Here is a 15547-nt window from a genome sequence, read left to right as displayed (position 1 = left end):
ACATTGCGCTGTCGTACAATCTCACAAACCGATGGGAGCTCCGGATAATCCTGAATCTCATCATTCCGCGTGAACCAAGGAGCTTCGGCAATTACTCTCGCTGCTTTGTTCTGAAACGGTTGTGTAATAACCACATTACTAGTACTAGCCGTACCCCACAATTCCACACCGTACGTCCAGATTGGGTGCAGGATAGTCTTGTAAATTAAGATCTTGTTTGATAACGTGAGGCCTGAGTTCCTCCGTAGCAATGAAGTTCCCTGTACCTTGCGATTAGCTGTTTCCGCTTCAGTATAATATTTGAAGAAAAATAAAATAATTCAAATGATTTTTTAAATACAGACTGTTGTAGATATTATTCAATATACTTTTGTCTTCTTGATTTAAAATTTTAAGAAAATAGTCCCGTAAATGTTAAAAAAAAAGGTGGAAAAAGTATTGCATGACTTTTCCGGCTATTAGCAATAACAATTAAAGAGTTATACCTTAAAAAAAGCAAATTGTACGTTTTTCGAAGGTGAGGAAAAATGTTTAAATTTTAAGTTAAGCTTAACAAATTTTCTTAAGTAAAGTTTTCTCTAAATCTAACAACCCCCCCCCCCCTTTAATAAAGGCTTATGTAAGAAAATAGGATTTTTCTAAATATTACACTTCAGGTCCGGGATCTATAATTTTAATTTTAAAAAACTGTAAATATTTCTACTCATATATATATATATATATATATATATATATATATATATATAAACATACTATGCATACATATATATTTTTTTGTTGGTCTACGCGTAGATTAACCAGTTGGATCCTAAAAAGTAAGATTTGCAAAAAAAAACCGATATTCTATTTTTGACAGTCATTGTTATTTATAATAATTTTTTTTTGCCTCAAAGTTTTACTTACAGTCAGTTTCATATTAAAAAAATATATATAAGTAAATTCGATGAAAAATTTATGAAGTGAAAGAGAAAGTAACATAATCAATGAGCTTTAAAATAAAATGATGAAACGAAAGACAACAAGAAGAATCTTTACCCTAGATATGAACATTATCTCCCGGATCCAAGATATGGAAACGTTTCAAACATTTAATATACTCGATATAGTCCAGTAAGTTCACAAGAAAATAGTTTTCCTGGTTGTCAAGTCTTAATCTATATTTCGAACTCCATCGTTGAATCTTCTCGTGAACGTTTGGTAATCGTAGATACTCATTGATCTCGCTGTTCCTTACAAACCACTTCTCTGCTATGCTCCTAATTAATCCTTATCCCAGTATATGAATTTACATATCCCAGTGTATGAAATACATAATTAATTTGTTCCAGAATATTCTGGAACCACTGGATAATTTTAATCCCCAAATCTGGATGTATTTCCCCAAATCTGGAAGTCCTTACCGACTTCAGAAGTACTTTGTACAATAACTGTTTGTTAAACAATGACAATTGATACCTACTGATACTGCCTAGCAATCAGTACATCTGTTTAAATTAATGTTTAGCTGCTTCCTTCTTTCTCTAACATGATGTTTTTTACAAGTCAGAGGCAGGCGGTCTAAATGTAAATCTTCATACCATTACGTGGTCAGCACGCGTTATAAAGATGCCATCCAGACTTGTGGATCCACCGGGTTGGTCAAGTGGTGAACGTGTCTTCACAAATCAGCTGATTTCGAATTTTATTTCATATCAGCTGGTATGATTTATAGTCACACATATCATCCCCATTCATCCTCTGAAGTAATACGTGACGGTGATTCCCGGAGGCTAAACAGAAAAAAGTGGACTTGCGGGCCCTCTCTCCTTATTGCAAACGTTATACTTCATTTTGCCAGATTAACTTTTCTTTTCCACTTAGCCAACCACCCGTTGATTAGACCCAACTCAGATTGTAATTTATTGACATTGGGTCATGTCGACCGCCAAGATTGCCGTCCGTGTCATCAGCAAAGAATAGTAACATTGTCGGAAGTTGAAAGGACTGCAGTGATAGAGAACAAAATCGGTCCTAAACTCGGCCTTGAGGATCACTTGACTTAATTTCATAAAATTCACAATCCTTACAATATTTAACCTGGAAAAACGACTATCCAAATAGCTAAGCAGGATCAAGTAAAATGGTTGAGGCAAGCTAGATTTCAACTTATAAGAGTAGATCAGACTACCAGACCTTCTTGAAAGTCTGCTGGACATCCAAAAAGGCCGCTGAGCAATATTTTTTCTCTTCTAAACACCTGTTGATGACATTAATAATCCTGTTTCAATAATTAGTAATTGTGTGTTCAATAGTGGAATGACCACTTCAGAAGCCAAATAGATGATCAGAAATAACATGTTCTCTCATTAAAATAGGTCATAATTTTTCAAGAGTCTAGAAGATTTTAAAGAAAACAAGCAAAATGCTTAAAGGACTACACGAAGACATCTCGCGAACTGGCTTAGCTGGTTTGGGATCACTATTATCTGCGACAGTTTCCATTCCAACAAAAAATCGAAAATCGTGCGAAAAATGCCATTAAATAGGTACTTTATGTATAAAATAGCCCTAATGGTAACATAAATTGCATTATGGAGTAACTAAATCTGGAGCCTCCTTTAAATTTAGCTCCTTCCTGACCTCCAACGAAATTTCTGTTGTTAAAAAACGCTTTATATGAAGACACAGAGGAATCGGGCTGTTCAAGAATTCAAGTATCTTCTTCATCTCGATTTATATTATGTGGCTGAAAGTATTTACTAAGGTGTTCAACAAATAGATCAGCCTTTTGGATGTACATGGGCCCATAACCCACTTGAAGGTGGAAATGAGAGTGGGGTTGTTGAAACCTCTTTGTGGATCTCCACAGTGAATAGTCATCTCTACTTGAAAGAGAAAGATTTTCAAGATAATTCTTAAACGTTTTGTTTTTAATTGACATTAGTAGTAGTTTCTTCAACCTACAAGCAGCTCTGTTCAAATCTGTTTTATCTACACAATTCATGTAACATTTTTCTTCTCCAAAGCCGTCTTATAGCAGTAAAATTCCGTTGGGTAATATGTGACTTCCTGCTCCTTACATCTCTCCTCGGGAAGAACACCATGCTGCTTCTACAGGATTGAGGCCAAACAATGGATTTCATTATCGATATCAACATGGCATTTTAAAGGAACAGTCACAGATAACTCGTCTTCTATTCTGCTTTGATAGGATTCCCAGACAGTCCTATTATTATGGATGACCAGGAATTTCTTCTTCCTTATCACCGTCGTACTAAAAATAAAAACAGCTGAATGGTCAGACCTATGTCTGACCATTCAGCTGTCAACGTAAAAGAAGAAACTCGCGAAGTGATATAAAAATTCAATAAATCCGGTACTTTTGTTGGATCCGTCGGCCAAAATGTGGATTGCAATCCAGAAACTACGTAGAGTTAGCATATTGACGACACCATCCTTTAAGGTCCTCCCTCCAGCTGTTATCAGTCGAGAAATCTAGAGCAGATGTTTAGCATTTCAGTGTCCCCCCCCGCAATAAAAAGGCAGTGTATCAAAACTTCAAAAAATAAGTCATTTGCGATCATGTAACGAGGAGGACAGTAGATTGCAGATGACCTGAGAGGCCCAAGCCACTCTAAGCTCTCAACTGAATTCTCTTGAATTTGATCGATGCCGAAAGTCAGTACTGATGATGACTTATCGTATTTTTGATTAAAACCACACCACCACCCCCTCGCGCTCAACCATCTGATGATTTTTGGTCTACATTGAATATCCTCGAAGACTAAAATAGTCAGTAAGGTGGGTTTCAGAAATTAGGATAACGTCCAGCAATTCAGTAATTATCATTCTCTCCAATTCTTGTCGCTAATTCACGAGACCACTGATGTTCCAAGTTCCAATTCTCTGAAATTTTCTCGTCATTAGAGTTTAGTAATAATTTTTTTGAGCAGATCTATCAGATTCCCGATATTTTCAACTGGAAATTCAATATTAGATGTTAGTTTAATTTTTCTTCAGCATCAAAACCACTATAGTGTTGTGCTGCACTGCAGCGATATAAGACAGGGGAAGATTATTGGGTTGCCGTCCGATTTCCTAAGCGCCACCTAACTCAATATTCAGTATATAATATAATATTCAATATATATATATATATATATATATACACGTATAAAATATAATTTAATATAATAGTCGATATTCAAAGTCTGTGAGATTAATCGAAGAGAGTCATTCTTAAATGAATCCTCTCGTGCAAAGACGAAAACGGATTTGCTTATAACTTTTAATATTCGTTATTTTAGTTTTTTTCTTTTAATAACATGACACAGACTGCAAGTAAGAATTCATATTTAATAATTAATTATTAGCTAAGTATAATTTAACAGTTAACAATTTAATAATTAGTTGATTAATTTAATAAATTTAAATAATAAAAAATAGTAAAGTATATTAAATAATAAATTTAAAAAAAAAAATTGATTAATTTAATGTTTAACAATTAATTATTTAAGTCATTATTTTTAATTGTAATTTTTTGGGATATTTGTGGGTAAAATTTAGATTTTAAAGATTGAGATTAATTATTAAAAAACTTACATTTTCTGGTTCGTAGTAGGGTGTAAAACAGCAATATAAAGCATATTGTATTAAATTTCAGTGGTTTTAAATATTCGAAAATCTGAAATTATTCTGTAATATTTAGGAAGTTGATACCTTATAAATTTTAGATCTTTAAGAAAGCTTATCGGAAAATATTATTTGAAAAAAGTTTGTAAAAATTCTCTTGTGAACATGACTTCCTTGTACGCCTATTAAATTACATTTACAGATTTTTTTTTTTTTTAATCAAAAGTACATACAACCTTATTTCACTAATAACTTGTGATATTTTTTCATAAATTTTTTTTTATTATTATTTATTGTTATTTTGTTTTAGTATCAGAAGTTAATAATTATTAATTAATCAATATATTTAAATTAAAAAAAAGAAAGCTAAAAAAGAAAGACATGAAATCGGATTCGAACCGATATACTTTCCCCTAAGATCCAAATATTTCATTAATTAAATTTTTATTTGGCTATAACTCTGGAACCAATGAAAATAAGTACTACTTATAATATGTCCTTGAAAAGCTGTCAATGAGATCTTATTACTACAGTTAATATAGAGTCCAAAATTCACATTTCTGGTTATTTTGGGCTTTTTTGGACACTTTTGGTTCAGTCGATTGCAATTAAAAGGAGAGGTGTACAACTAGATGTTACACCAGTCCAAAATCCAAAATGTCAACATCCTACGGCTAATCGTCTTTGAGTTATGCGAGATACGTACGTACGTACAGACGTCACGTCAGAACTAGCCAAAATGGATTCAGGAATGGTTAAAATGGATATTTCCGTTGAAATCTGAAAACGAAATTTTTCACGATCACATTATTTCCTTTACTTCGTACAAGGAAGTAAAAAGGAATATTTTCTACAATACTTATTTTCTTTCAAACTTTATTTGGTAATTTGGAAAAAAGATAACATACTTAATCCACAACTAAAAAATTCTCCAAAGATAAGCTGAATTAATGATAAATTAAATTATTTAAATAATGGAAAACAGATCAACATCAATAAAGAAAAAGATTAAAATATATTTTACTAATTAAATGATCAAAAAATAAATGTAAACTATATTTTTATTTTATTACGTATTATTAGTATTAAATACAGAATGTAAGAAAGAATTATCGTTATTTAGCGTCATAGTTTCAAAATATAAATAATTTTATTTATAAAGATAGAATAAAGGATTAAATTTAAAGAGCTTTTAAATGATTTACTTATAATTTTAACATTTTTGATTATTCTAATAAAGTATTGTCATTTGGACTGTATACATAATTAAACAGCACACGTTACGAGTTAACAATCAAGAAAAGAGTTTACCAGCGGTATACTGAATACCAAAGGTAATCTAAAGCAGGGATCCCACGTAATCAAGTATGTATTCTGCAACATAATATTGAGTTTGTAACACATCACCACTAAACAGTATACGTCAAGTTGTGTACTTGACTAGTGGTACGAGAAGCAGAATAACCCACACTTGTGAACGATTTTATAGATCATGGTCATTACATGTGAATGGTGTCGATCTGATCAATGAATTTATGGAAAAATCATTATAAAAACTTTACGTAACTGAGATGACAACAATTTCATGAAAAATACGCGCGAAGATGACTTTTTATGGTTGTTAGCAACGGTGTAATACATGTAAGTAGAACTGAGCGGTATTAGCAGATCATGCCCTAAATCTGACAGAAGCAGAGTAAGAGTATTTGCTTACTCCAGTGGCTTTCATTTAAATATCACCGTGATTTTAAGATAATATTTGGAAAAAAAGTATTTTCTATTTACCTATGCTTAGAGGAAGTTGATTTTTTCGGAGAAATGTTTGTTTTTGGCACTGAAACTCGGAGAAGTTTTTTATAGATTTTCTTTAAATAATTATCTAATGATTAGTTTCAATCGTGCGTATTCTTTGGGGCAATATGATAATTAAAAAATAAAATAAAATTGTAATGATGGCACTATTTTAACCGAAATTAAATCCAGAACTGACTAGATGTTACACAAAACATATACAAACATACACATAAATTACATGTACTGAAAGTTAACGCAGTTGTATAATTAAACAATTTTGTTAAAAAAAAATCGTTTATTATAAAAAATTATGCAGAATTGATTTTAGATCAGCGTGTTACCTGTGTTAAAGCTGATGTATTTTATATTATAGAAAATTTGTTTTTACAATTAATTTAATAATTCTACAGTATTTATTTTCTGTTATTTTCGGCAACTAAACTGTAATAATACGTGTATTTAATTAAATGATCATTAACATAAACAAGAAAATAAATGTTAATACCGTTCATTAAATCAATTATATTATAATTAATATAAGAAGATAATTTAGATATTCCAATATTGGACAAAAATTTGATAAATATTTAAATGTGCTATTAAAAGAAGAAATAGAGCTCACATTATAAATTAAATCAAAAAAATAGTTTGGATAACTATTTTTACTATCTAATTTTTTTTAATTTTCTTCAATAATTTACTAGTGTTCGTTTATATCCTATGAAGTACATAGATTGATGACATTTAAAACTAAATCATATTTTGAAAATACTTATAAACTGTATTTTAGTATTTATGACGTCTCTTTCCGCATAGTATTTCTGATATTAACAGAAAGCACATTTTAATTTTTTTTTTTTTTTTTTTTTTATTGTAAGTATAAACAATTCATTCATTCTTTTGCTTTTAACGAGATCAATCGCAGCGGCACCATGGTTCACACTGAATGACGAAATTCATGAATATGTTTCCGACGGTTTGTGAGGTTGTGACACAGTGCAGTTTTAAGAACCAGTAACGACTTGAAAATCACATCTACTACTTAGCAATCAATCTGCTTGATAACAGCAGGGACGTCCGAAGGTTGAAACGTCTCAATGTGCTTGATTTAGGGGCTACTGCGTGACAGTTTGATAAATGACAACGCCAAATCTAGTGATATTTCTCTTGTTTGACTATTATTTTTCTTTGGTTTGACTATTTATTTGTTTATTGGTTTTTTTCTATTTATTAATTTTTTTTTATGGACTATGAAATGACCGCAGAAACATGTTTTCCAATAAACTTTAATATTACTTATAACTATCATTACTGAGTTATTATGGGAGTTCCTTAAGAACCCATTATCATGTGCTTCTTATCGAATGACTTTCTTATAGTTCAACTTAAGAAGCCGATTGTAAATGTAGTGGTTGTTAAACAAAAAGAATTCTTTTGATAGCCGGATTAGTTGAGAAAAAGTTACGGTTGTAAAGATCGACTGCAATTTAGGGGTTTTTTGTTTAAAATTGTAATATTCTATTGTTTTTTTAATTAAGTACCTTTATAGCAACATGTAATAAACAAGAATCACTAGATTTTTATGATCAGGAATATTTCTATTGATTAAATAGGTTCAGAGTAAGGTAACAGAATTGAAGAGTTATAGGTGTACTTTTTAAAATATGTTGAATTGATTAAAAAATTAACTAGAATTTGGCTTCCTTGTATATTCCGATACTTTAATGGTAATTATCCTGATAATTTTTTTATTTTGCTTACTTTTTAACTATATTTGCAGACATTTTTTCTTACATATACGTATTAAAAAATCACAAAATTTAAAAATATTAGCAGAACTGTTGTTTTTACTTAAGTTGCTATAAACTAATTTGTCATAATAAAATTCAATTATAATGTCTGTGGTCTTAAATGATTAACAGAATTACAAACCGTTACAACTGTTTTGCAATTAATTTGATTAAAAAATTAAAAACACGAAAAAATTTAATTCATTTTATTTTTTTGTTTTAATATCGTACACATATGATTTAATATTAAGTAGCATGTAATATATATTATGTATAGCTATATATTTTATATATATGTATATTTGGGTAGCGAGTAAGAGAGCGGGTGAGACAGAATGTTTGAATGTGAAGGGGTGGAAGAGAGTTATTTAGGGAATAATAATTAAATTAATTATCTAATTTCATAAATCAGATTTCAGTACACAACGAAAATAATTTCATATTCTACGCATACATATAAAATTCATGCATTTATCTTTGTATTGGTATTTATTTTTATTCCATGATTAAAAACAAATGTCAATATAATTCAGTGAAATATTTTTTATTATTAATATTATATATTAGAGATAATCGAATAAAAAAAACTCATTTTTTCAGGAATTAAAACATCTGTTAGGTTGCGGAATAATCCCTTTAGATTTCGGATTATTATATTTAAATATTAATCTGTACTAAGTAATTAATACATTGAATTTACAATGAGTAAAATTAATAATTATGTGATTTTATTCACTGTATTTCTTTTTCGAATATATCTTTTTGGTATTAATTTGTCGTTTAATTGGATATAAATTAAAAAGACTAGATCATTCTTATATTGAACTAGCCGGTCAGGGTTCGCTTCGCTCGTCTTTCCCGTCTAGGCAAGACCCCCGCAGTGTTTGTTATCCTCATGGTTGTGAGAATAATACTGATAAATAAAAATTAAAGTATACAGACTTTACAAATACCTGAAAAAAAAACTAAATTATAAAAGACAAAATAGTATAACTAAAGAACACAGACTTTTGACGAGGGAAAATTCATAACTTCATCCACAAGGGGGCTAGGGCATCGATCTATAGCATAAAACTTTCTCTGGGTTAACACGAATTTATCCTGAAAATGTTAAAGCAATCGGTCGGTCGAATCTCACGAGTTGCTGTTGCAAACGAACAGACAGAAACCCCCACAAAATTTCGCTTTTTTAAATTAGATACATTATAACAAAAAATTTGTTATTCTTAAAATATTTACTTTTATAATAAACGAGGCTGAAAATTTTAATTTATAGTAATTTGATTTAGATTTTATAGCAATTTGATATATGAAAGTAAAACTTATATATTGTATGAAAATTATCTTAGTTATTTAGGGCTTTTTTAATACAAATAACTCAAAACTTTTATCTATAATTAGTTTAATTATTTTAATAAAGCGTTCTTATATAACAAAACTGTGTAGAATAGACGTTTAAAATAAATTAATGGGAAGATATGAAATACAAAAATATTCGATTAGAAAAACTAAACGAAATAAGTTGTATCTAAATAATAAATATCTTTCAGAGGATAAATATTTTTCAACATTTAATACTATGAAGCATTTTGGATTATATTTTACCTGTATAATAGCGGTTTACAGCTCAGTGTTGCGTTCAAATTAAACAATAATATATATAACCTACATTCATAACAAGAAATTAACTTTATGTATAGTCCTAAATTATTTACATAACAAAGTAAATTTTGAAATGGTTTATTACAAAACCTTATATTTTATAAACTGATATATAAACCAAATATTTATTAGATTTCGTGATTTTTAAACTTTATATATGTTTCAATTTCAGAAGAATATTTAAAAAGACAAAAATCTGCTATTAAAAATAGAATTAAAATTATTTATTAAAACAAAACGAAAAGATCGGTGAAATTTTAATTTTGTAACGGAAAATTTTTTACCTGCATGAAAATTATGCCCCTACGAATAGAATCCTATAAATTGTAATATGGATTTTATTTTGTATTATTTCGCTTCATTTAGTAACAATATTAAAATAAGTGTTGTAATAACAATTTTTTTTTATTAATTAAAATTCTGTAGTTTACTACAGAATAATTTCTTACCATATAAACATATAATTTGTATAAATTCGTTAAATGTTAAAAAAGTAATTTAATTTTTTTGAAATTTAAATTTCTTGAAATATTTATTCCACTTGTAAGTATCTATGAATTTAATTGTTAATAAATAATAAGAATTCGATGTTATCAAATTATATCATAAACCTTCTAAATTTTTCTGACAGTTAAAGTATTATGCAAGTCGAAAAAACTTGTTTTTACTGTAATTATTGTTTTTTTTTTTGTTTTTTTTTTAATAAAATTAGTTTTGAAATTATATTTTTATTTACCTCTATGGTTAATAGATAATTCAAATGTAAGTAATATAAAAATGTAATATAACTTTTCAGAAAAATTTGATTCTTATTTCTCTTATACAAATTTGTGTCAAAAAGTATATAATACGGTATAGAATTAAAACAAAATGTTACGTCAAATGTACGGTATTTACTTAGAAGTAAAAATTAATATGTTGATACTTGACAGTTATTAAAATTTTCACTAGAATTTCAAGAGAGTTTAACACCTCAAAGAGAATTACCTAAAATTACAAGGGTAAATAACAAAACAGTAACTAACGCTATAGTAAATTTATTTATTTTTATTTTTTAATGTTATCTGGTAATTAACATATCATAGTGGACGGTAACTGTCAATAGCTAATCACTGAATTTCAATTAGATAATTAATCTACCTTGGAATATTTAATGGTTTTATTTTGCGATTTAAATTAAGAAAAAACTAAAATAAAGAAAAATTAATTTAGAAATTTTTCTGATAAAAAAAGCATTAAAGCAATTTATTCACAAAGATTTTATAACTGAGCAATTACTACATTTAGTTTGTATAAATACCACTCTTCTTGTGATAAACTTCTTTTTTCATTTTTTCATCAGAATGTATTTCATAAAGTTTATTACTATTATTTTATTTTTATTCAGCTCTTTTAATTTGATTGAAAAATATTTTCTCAATGTTAAATCGCGTATGTTAGCTTTGTTTGTATCTTATAATATTACACTGACTTTGCATTACATTGTGTACGAATTTAATTTTATATTTTATAAAAAAATTTATATTTAATAATATAAAGTTATACATATTTTATTATAATATTAACAGCTAAAAAAATAATATTTAAAATATTATTTTTCATAAACTAAAAAATAATTATTCTCAATTTCAATTTTATTTCAAAGAATGTAACTTTAGTCTGTAATCCAAAACCTATGCATCCATTAAGTTTTCATATTATAATAATAAATTATGTAATCTACCGTGTGCATAAGTATTTATTTTAGATATCAACAGAGAAAAATATATTTTATATGATTTTTTAATATATTCAAGAAAAATAATTTTCTCCGTGTTTTAAATAAAAATACTTTTTCTTTGATGTCGCCTACGTTCTTTTATGATTTTATTATTTTCATCTTGAAAATAAAAATATATAGAAAAAATTATTTTATTTTAAATATTGCATACAATTTGAAAAACCTACATAAACAAAATCAAACCTTGCCGATTAATTAAGTCCTATAATTAAATTTGATATCAAATTAGTGTTAAATACCATCTATTATTTTTTTATTTTGGGTTCTTTAAAACGAATAGATTTTAATAAGAAAAAAAGCAATGATAATTCCATAATAATATATGAAAGAATAAAAATTAAAAATAAGTAATGGCTAAAACAAATTATTTGCAATTATATTTTAAAAATTAGTTTTGTAACTAATTTTTGCAAATTGGCCTTTTTACGTCTATTTTTTTCTTCTTAAATATTACTTAATATAAATATTATACTGACTTTAAATTAAGGAATGAAAAATTAATTATTTGTTTAAAGAAATTATTCCTATAAAAAATTAGTGTTTTATTAAATATAAAATAAATTAGCATTAAATTATAAAATATAAGATTTATATTTTTCAAATTTGTGTTTTCGTAAATAACTTATACATGATTTTGCCATAGATCGTGGAAATATAAATTATTAATATTTAAAATTGTTTGTATCAATTATTAAATATTACTGATTGATGAAAATGATTGGTTTAATATTTAGCAGGTGAAGTGATTTAAATTAAGATGCTCTGGAGAAAATTTCGTTATTATGCACAACATTTATGGATCTATTAATAATATAAAGAATGATAACACTTAAAATTTTCTTGGTTTAGTAACAGTTTCAAAGTTGACAAATCGGAAATAAGTCAGATGGTAGAATTTTTTATGAAAATATTGGAAAGCATTTGTTTTTTTCGGTTCTAAGAAAATTGTTTTCCTTTCTTCTCTGATATAATTTTTAAACATATGAAATAAATTTTTATTTACTTTTTTTATTTTTCTTATAGATACATCTTAATGACAAGTGTAATAAAGAAATTAGAAGGTAGCTGTAATTATTTTCAAAACATTCTTACCTGTATTACCAGTGTTTGTAGAGGCAAGAATAGCATAGAATAAAAATTGGAGTCCACACAGAGATAAGAGATGTCTCATTTTGTTGTTTTCTTTTTTTTAGTAATATTTTTTTACAATAATCACATCACAATAAACAATGAATATTTGATCTTTTTATTTATATTAATGTTTTCAATAAATAGTCCGATAGAATTTCAATCATTATTAGGTAAATGAAGCATTTCTATTTATTTTTATATCAGTGCTCTCAAACTATCGTCGATGTTAAGCGATCATCATGTAGAGCCCGCGACATAGCGTGTGCCTTGTCCGCGTGTTGCCGGAGCACTGGGCGTCGGACGCACTACGACGCGCTGACTAGGCGTCGAGGCGCCCAATCAAGTGCTTTGCACCCGCCCGCCAGCCAATAGCAACTAGAGGGAGTCTTAGAGAGGTGGAGTTCTCAGACGTCTTTCTGATAGACCACCCTTATTTTTTCGGGACAAAAAATATTAATCTACACTGTAACCCACATTTTTTTTCTAAAAGTGAAACTCACACCTTATTTTGAAACTTAATTAATATCAGAAGACATTATTGTTTTATTCTAATGTTGATTTATTTAACAATCCTTATTTATAAATTCAAATTTTATGTATATTTACTATAATACGTTTCTCTTTGTTATGGTACACAGGTCTTCACGAACAATATTGCTATTGTCAATAAGTTTTCTACTCGACACTTACAAGAATGCAGTTTTTCTTGCTAATCTATCGAATTAGCAGTTAGTCACTGCAGTTGTCATGAAACGTAATCCTAGAAATAAATCTTACTCGGTAACAAAACTAACCGAAACATAATATTTTAATAATTTAGTATTTTAATATGATTATGTTTGTTGATATGTGTGTAACTCACATTCACAGGTCTCAGTATTTGTGGGATGATATGGGTGTGAAAATTAATACTTGATAGGTAAAACTGTTAGAAAAAATTACGAAATTTCATTTTTCGCAACGACTGAAGTAATAACAAATAGAAATAGCGACTAAAAATTTTAATTAACTATTACATTAACATAAAGCTAGCTCTCTGCATAAATTGAGGAAAAAACAATATAATTTTGTCAACTGTATCCATAACTCATCATACGTAAAATGCTTGAAGCACGTCCCTACCGTTTTTGTTGATTTTTTATTCTATTTTATTAAAGAGTGTAATAGAAAATAATTAAACATGTTAATAAAGTTTCTGAAAAATTAAATTTTACGTACGTTTAATTTAATTGTTAGTAAATTTTTTAAAATGTATAGTATGACAAGAGTTTTTTGACAAAAAAAGTTTTTTTTAAAAATTAGATGTAATAGATGAATTTTTAAATATATTGTTCATTAAATTGTTTGACAGTTTAAAATTTATAAATTTACATAAACAACAGAAAATCTTAGGTAAGCTGAAACCTTGATTAAAACATTAATTTAATGGATTCAGATCATCAACAATAATTTGTTAGGTCAAAATTTATTGTTCGTTGCATTTTTCCGTTTAGTATTGACCACCGTAAAAGAGATTTAACGCAGAAATCATGTCTGGATTTCTTTTTAATGCAGGTATCAAATTTTTATTCAATCGATAAGTTTATATTCGATCTGTCCAACAAAATATGTTTTCTATTGAAAATTTCTTCTTCTTTTTGCTAGCTTCTTATTTTTTATGTTAAACTTTTTTTTACACGACTAGTATATTTATAATCGGCTCTTTAATTGGAACCATATGTAAATCTTTTGATAATAAACTCATGATACCGGGTTCTGAAGGAACTCCCATAATAAATCAATCCATAACAAACTTTATGAGTAAGCAGTGCATTAGTAAAATATATATAATTATATTAAAATACCTAAATAATATACCTTACCTAAATAAGAGCCTTCACTATACAGTCCATAAAACAAAAATAAATAAATAGTCAATAAAAACAAACAATCAACTGATATCGAGTCAATAGATATATAAGAATGTAGAAATTTACAAAAACAATGTACCTTGTATAAATAAAAATGTAAAGAAGTAAACAAAAATCACATCATTAATTTTGGCGATAGTAACTGCATACTGTCATTCAGTAGCCCGAAAGTCAAGCACATGGAGACGTTTTAATCTTCGGACGTTCCGGCTGTTATTAAGCATGATCGCTACGTGGTTGACATGATTTTCTAGACGTTGATGGTATTTAACCCAGTTCTGTTTCGCCTCACGAATCGTCGGAAGCTCCAGATATTCGTGAAACTCATCGTTCCGTGTGAAGCTTTGCGCCTCCGCAGTTGTCCTAGTTACCTTCTTTTGAAAGCGTCTAAGTTACTAATACGTCTTATTGTCCCCAACAACTCCACACCACAAGTCCAAATCGGTTGTAGGAGATGTTAGATGTGAGAGCTTCTCCGTAACAGCCAATGCAGTTCTCTATACTTCGCGTTCAAATGTTTTCTTTTCAATCTCACGTGGTACTTCCAGGTCAAACGATAATCTTGGTGCACTCCTAGGTACCTCAAACTCGTTGTTTGTTGGATCAAGACACCGTCCATGTTCACACTCGGACAGCCACCCCTTCTAATGGCAGATGTGATTTGCTTCGATTTATCCTGATTAACTTTTTTTCTCCATTTTTTCTGTCATGCGCGGACAAGGTTCAATGACGTTTGCAGCTCCAGCGAGATTAGGGTCCTAGCGAGATTTAGCGAGATTTAGGGATTCCAGGGTCTTCGTTGACGCCAAGGATAATAGTGTCGTCGGTAAATGTGTGACGATGCAAACTTCCAGAGTTGGAAGGTCCGC

At 28.5% G+C, this 15547-nt stretch overlaps 1 protein-coding gene across 2 annotated transcripts in view; it reads right to left on the bottom strand.

Moving 5' to 3' along the window:
• The window catches only part of LOC142320904 (lachesin-like), a 573872-nt gene extending 560832 nt beyond the window's left edge, over positions 1-13040 (bottom strand). For both annotated transcript variants that reach the window (XM_075358883.1, XM_075358884.1), the window contains exon 1: positions 12730-13040. In XM_075358883.1, the coding sequence (XP_075214998.1) occupies positions 12730-12808 (79 nt within the window). In that variant the 5' untranslated portion in view covers positions 12809-13040. The remainder of the gene's footprint in view (positions 1-12729) is intronic.
• Positions 13041-15547: the final 2507 nt, after the last annotated feature.

This window comes from Lycorma delicatula, chromosome 3, assembly GCF_047948215.1.
Source record: "Lycorma delicatula isolate Av1 chromosome 3, ASM4794821v1, whole genome shotgun sequence".
Classification (NCBI taxonomy): domain Eukaryota; kingdom Metazoa; phylum Arthropoda; class Insecta; order Hemiptera; family Fulgoridae; genus Lycorma; species Lycorma delicatula.
Note: the sequence above shows the minus strand (reverse complement) of the source record. Positions and strands in the feature narration are given on the sequence as shown.